Source organism: Hordeum vulgare, chromosome 3H, assembly GCF_904849725.1.
Source record: "Hordeum vulgare subsp. vulgare chromosome 3H, MorexV3_pseudomolecules_assembly, whole genome shotgun sequence".
Lineage (NCBI taxonomy): Eukaryota > Viridiplantae > Streptophyta > Magnoliopsida > Poales > Poaceae > Hordeum > Hordeum vulgare.
The window spans coordinates 9,833,573-9,839,404 of record NC_058520.1 but is presented as its reverse complement, the minus strand read 5'-3'; the positions used below and the strand labels follow the sequence as shown (position 1 = coordinate 9,839,404).

Sequence of the window (5,832 nt, the reverse complement as noted above, 5' to 3'; positions counted from 1 at the left end):
CATTGGGAGAATCGGCCTCTTGTAACCGTAGACGTCCACCTGAAAATTTTGATTTGTTTCATTAAATAAAACAGAGAGAATCAGCTAAAATGTTGAAAGACAAATCATGTTGTAATGTGGTGGCTTGAGCTAGCAATCCCCAAATATTTGACTATTAACATTGTTGCCCTATTCTACATTCTCTCATTTTTACGGCTTCCTTCAAAATGTGCTACCTAGAGGGACTTCTATTCTTGAGAAAGAATAAATTAATGAGCTCCAGTAATCACTTAGAAAGTTATCATTTTCGCTTCTCAACTCCCCACAGAGTCAATTTAGTGCATACATATTTAAACTAGTCAAATTGCACCCAACCATGAAAACCTAAACCTAACAACCAAGCTATAAACATTACCCTCATAGACTATTCTGCGGATGTTTTGGATAATGTGACAGTGGTTTTCTATGGTCAACATAAAAACATAAGAAAATATGATAAAAACTAAATTTACTGTAAAACCAGTTGAACATATAATTATTATGTGTGTACATAAATAATGGTTGAAAGTGCCATCATTTCCATTTTTTGTGTACACAAAATAATTTCTCTTCCCCAAAATTTCTACATATTGTGATTTTTTTTTATCCTTGTTACAAAAAGTTTTGGTGATTATTTCTGAAAATCCATAGCTTTTCACATATGTTTTTTTGTAGATCTGTCCTTCTATAGTTTGTTGTTTCAAGTTTACTAATTGATAATGATAGCTCTCCTCCCATACCGTTAGAGTGGGAATCCTTCATTTTCATATTTGAGGGTTTTGTTTGTCCAATTTTGGATTCGTGAGGTGAAATCTAAACTCGAGTTGTGTCATGTGAGATGAATAGTTAAAATTTTATAATTAAACATCGAACTGAAATCTTAAAATCCTTTTGTTCATATTTACGAACCAATAAATAGACCCCTGCGAAGAAAAGACCAGCTGCGCCTCCGGTGACATAAGTGTAGCTAAGGTTGTATAGTGACTTGTTCATATGCATCCCTGCATGTACGTCAACCCAAAGCACCTTGTCAATCATGTTGATAAAAAAAATCAAAACTTACTATTCCTTCCAGTCACAAGATAATTAATCAACAAATAAAATAACTACCGAACAAGTTGAGTGTGAAGCCCAGAGCTAGTAGGCTCAATGCCGGAATGGACCAACGCACCATTCTCTCATCGTGTCCCTGTATGGATGATGCGGAGTTAATCGCCAGGACTAAGATTTCGTAGACGACGAACGAATGCACACCAACAAATTTTACTAGTCTCTAAGGACGCCATGACAAGTAGAAATGACAAACAAACTGAATCATGCATGACAATAACAATTTCCTCATTTGAGATAACCGATAACTTTATGCCATAAAAAGTCCCTCACGATATTAATATATTCCCTTAATCAAACAATAAAAAGTCCCTCAGATTTTCTTAGTCAAGGGGACTAAAATCCAGTGACCATCATAAATGAAAAAAAACTGAGATTCTAGTGGGGCAGAAGGATATATATACTTTAAAGTGGACGATGACATGCCCGAACTGGAGCCCGATCAAGCACGTCACGATTGCCATCAAGGAGCTGTGTTGTAGATGAAGAGGATTAGTATATATAGTGAGATTCGGATGCATCTTGAAGTGACTAAGGACTGTTTGAGGAAGGTGCCACTAATGTATACCTTAGGAGGCCCTCGGGATCAAAGGGGGCTTCGCACCATGCTGGCGCGTCGGACGGGAGCGGTCCATTGCCGGGGGAGTCGATGCTACACCACTGCAAAGTCCCAAAGGGAAGGATGAGAAAACTTGTCATGACTGCTAGGTATATTGCACAAAACGAGATATCTAGAATTTGAGGACCTCACTATCTTCTTGTGGTTATGATCTGATTGGATATATACCTCTGTTTTGAGATAGACCGGACGTGTATAAAGATGCTGGATTCCAAGGACACTTCGATCAATCATGCCAACGGCGTTGCAACCTGGCCCTGTATGCCCTCTCACATCGCATGCCACCTGCATTTGATACAAGCACAAAAATAAAACTTAGAAAACATTTATACCGAATACAAAGAAGAACAAAGTTTCAGAAGAGAAAGCGTACCACAAAATGCTTTGTGGTTGAATCCGGTGATGTGATGTCATACTCCCAGTCTGGCACGTGCAAACCATACAAAATCATTGTGTATGTGGCCATGAGGAAAATACCGGCAAACCTTTGAAAAGGAATGCAAAGGAATATAAAATACGTGAATAACAAATTGATTAACTAGTTATGCAACTTAAATAACAATGGGTAACATTTGTCAGTGTACTATGCTCACATCTGGAGGCGGTATTTTCTGATTATTGTGTAGCCAGAGCCTATGCCTCCTTCGTCGCCACCACTTAGCCAGATTTCGCATAGCGCCACCACTAGGTATGAGACCGCAATCCTCTGTATCAAGTCAGATATTTTTAAAAAAATGTTAATTGTTGCGCTAGATCACCCACACAGATCTCTCGTGTGTTCTTTACATAACTTTGTTTTACTAGTGCATGATCGTACTAAGAGTTGCATTAGGAATGATGGATGGACTGGCGATTATAAGTACCTGTAAGACACCCATCAAACGTATCTTGCTAATGTCAACCCCGTAGGTGAGATCATGTATGTTGTGCAAGAAGCCACCTTGAAAAACAGAAGCTCATAGTTTTACAACTATAGTACTAAAATCAGGACAAAATCATGTTTTCTCTCTGAACTGCTTGAATTTGTAAATTTTCTGTTGCTCGGAAATAAAATGTACTTTTAGTTTGGTGGCCAAATTATTACTCTGCCTTAACAAAGTATAATTTATATCACCATTGAATAACAGTATATTATTTGTGTTCATTAGAGATATATGATAAATACAACTCTCCACAAAATTAACAGTGGTATGTTAATGAACAATTATGTGAGAAACTGGACTACGTTTGAAATCAAATTGACAGGATCTCCAAAATACCACAGTTAGCATGTCTTTTGAATTCTGACGAACCCGCAAAAAAATGCACATGATTTCTGATGAATGTCGCCAACTAAATGCAGGTGTATTTACCTTGAAGAAGGAGGCCCGTAAGAAACAGCTTTGTGGCCCGGAGAATAGCCTTCTTGGTTGCCGACACTCTATCCGACCGCCTCTGCACAAAGCATGGTTTAGCCACTAATGCTAGACATACTGGAGTTGAATTGGTGTAAGTGATTGCCAATTTAATATTATGAGCAATAGCAGTACTTTGTAGGCGAAGGCTAACGATACCCCGACAGCAAAGAGGAAGAAGGGGAACACGAAATCCGCTAGTGTGACGCCATCCCACGGCGAGTGGCTTATCTTCGGGACAAGACCACCAACATCGTCGACAATGATCATCAGCTGTAATATTCAAAAATTTCACTAGGTTAAATTAACCTGTGGAGGGGGAGGCTAAAATTAACTTTGAGGTCTCGGGCCAGGGCTTCTCTTTGTAACATAAAATTTTGTATTCTACCTTAATAATTAATAAAAGAGGTTGGGTGCAATCCTATGCATTTATAGGGTTTTGAGCTAAGCTTAGTTGTTCGCTGAGGTGTCCTTAGAACATCTCGGAATATTGAAAAAATGGGCTTTCAATCAAAAATAGATAAAAATATAAGACTATATATAATCCACATCCAAAGCATTGTGAGAAGGTATCACAAAGACCGGGTCATAGTGATAGGACCAGGTCACAATGAAAAAAATAATGTCTCGTTTTTTTTTTGACTGGTTGTCTGGTTAAGTGGTTGGAGCTTGGTACTCCCTCCGGTCCTTTTTACTCCGCGTATTAGATTTCGGTCAAGTCAAACTTTGCAAAGTTTGATCAAATTTATATTAAAAAATATCAATATCTACAATACAAAATATATACATTATGAAACTACATTTCGTAAAGAATCTAACAATATTGATTTGGCATGGTGAATGTTTATGATTTTTTCTATAAGTTTGGTCAAAGTAGAGATACTTTGACTTCGGACAAAACTTATATGCAGACTAAAAAAGACCGGAGGGAGTACCGAAAAAGGCTGACATGAGTACTATGGTATGGAGGCCTCATTAGGTTTGAACAGTTTTCATAGGAAAAACATAGGAATGAGAATTCGACCCCACAAATAAAAAGGATTCCATAGGAATGTTTTGTATAGACGCATTCCGTTTGCAAGGAAGCGAGCACATGAATCATTTATAAATATTGTAGAACTGGAGGCACCAGACATTTCATCCAAAAGGTCAAGCTGATGGGGAAATGTGGGATATGCATTTATACGTCAACACTTCCCTTACGCGTAGCTTCCTCGGGTTTAAATGTGACTCCGATACTATGTAATACTGCACGCGTCAGTCAATTGATCTAAAAGCTCAAGCTAGTGGAGAAAGACGGGCTATGCATCTATATCAACAGATATATACTATTCATTCCTTGTGTTTTTTGTCGGAACTACACATCCACTCAAAACTCTCTTTTTTGGCTTAGTAGAAAATAAGGACCAGAAATGTATTATGCCAGATTATATAATGGTTTTGTTTATTTGTATGTGCATATGTATCGTAGTATCCTTGTGGAGTGGGTTGGAAAATATTTTGCGGGAATTTTTAAGCCCCTACCTTAGTATTCCTCGAGAGAAAAACGGCAGTATAGTACACAAAGGGCCCGGTGCTTTTACGTCACGTGCGTACCGGCGCCATGCGTGAAGCTATGCATGACAGTTTGCTTTGGACTAATATTGTATGGAGATAGCAGCTATAGACAGGTAGAAAGTTAGCTGACCGCGACGGTGATGCCCCTGAAGACGTCGAGCGACACGAGCCTCTCCCGTCCCGGCGCCGCCTCCTGGGCGCTGACGGCGCCGCTGCCAGCCTCGACGTCGGGACAGTGTTCCTCTTCTCCCTCACGAAGCTCCCTGCCGGCACAGCCATGGACGACTATCTTTGCCGCCGACATGCTGCTGCTGCTGAGCTACGGACTAACTCTGAGCTTCCATTGTTCCACCCGCTGCTGATTTATATACTGGGGGGCGAACGTCTTGCCTTTCTGCTGCCTCCATCAGCAAAACCGCATTCATTTTTGTTAAATCTACTTTATCATACCGACAACCATCCATGGCAGTTGAAGACCACCCAACGTTGTGCGCGAACACCTTAGTTTATAGGTGTTTCTAGAGTCTCTACCATTTTTATTCTTCGAAAACAAGGATGTAAATCCTGCCTTTGCACCATTATGATGCATAGAGCCATTTTCTTTATTAGAGTTGATCCAAGGCAAGGGAGTTACTACCTCCTTTCTGATTTATAGGGCTTCACGTATTCCTAGAATTATAATTTCACCAACATAAAATGAGTTATATAGTCTAAAAATTATGCAGTTAGAAAGTAGGCGATTTGAAGTTTCTAATGATATTTTTTGTACTACTCCCTACGTTCCTAAATATAAGTCTTTTAAAAGATTTCGCTAAAAGTATACATACGGAGCAAAATGAATGAATCTACACTCTAAAGTATGTCTATATACATCCGTATGTATTCTAGAATCTCTAGAAAGACTTATATTTAGGAACGGAGGGAGTATATTGATCTAACTATCAATCGAGATATACCCGCATGCCTTATGAACCGAAAATAAGATAGTAAAGTCATCAACAGTTGATGTACAAAGTATAGAGCCATTTCATCACATGGATTCAAAACCTACGACTACTAAGGGGCGTTTGGTTGGGCTTAACTTTGGCTTTTAGGCAAAAATACATCTATTTATGAGTTTTTGGTTTATGACCG

At 39.0% G+C, this 5,832-nt stretch overlaps 1 protein-coding gene across 1 annotated transcript; it reads right to left on the bottom strand.

Annotated features, from left to right (window-relative positions):
• Nucleotides 1–599: 599 nt before the first annotated feature.
• Nucleotides 600–5,014, bottom strand: LOC123439214 (heparan-alpha-glucosaminide N-acetyltransferase-like). The gene is made up of 11 exons (XM_045115954.1): nt 4,829–5,014; nt 3,277–3,414; nt 3,100–3,181; nt 2,611–2,687; nt 2,341–2,453; nt 2,121–2,232; nt 1,916–2,032; nt 1,697–1,788; nt 1,533–1,599; nt 1,129–1,207; nt 600–1,019 (listed from the first exon to the last, which is right to left on the bottom strand). Exons 1-11 carry the CDS (start codon nt 5,000–5,002, stop codon nt 865–867), a joined length of 1,206 nt encoding a protein of 401 aa, XP_044971889.1. The 5' UTR covers nt 5,003–5,014; the 3' UTR covers nt 600–864.
• Between the last annotated feature and the right edge of the window lie 818 nt (nt 5,015–5,832).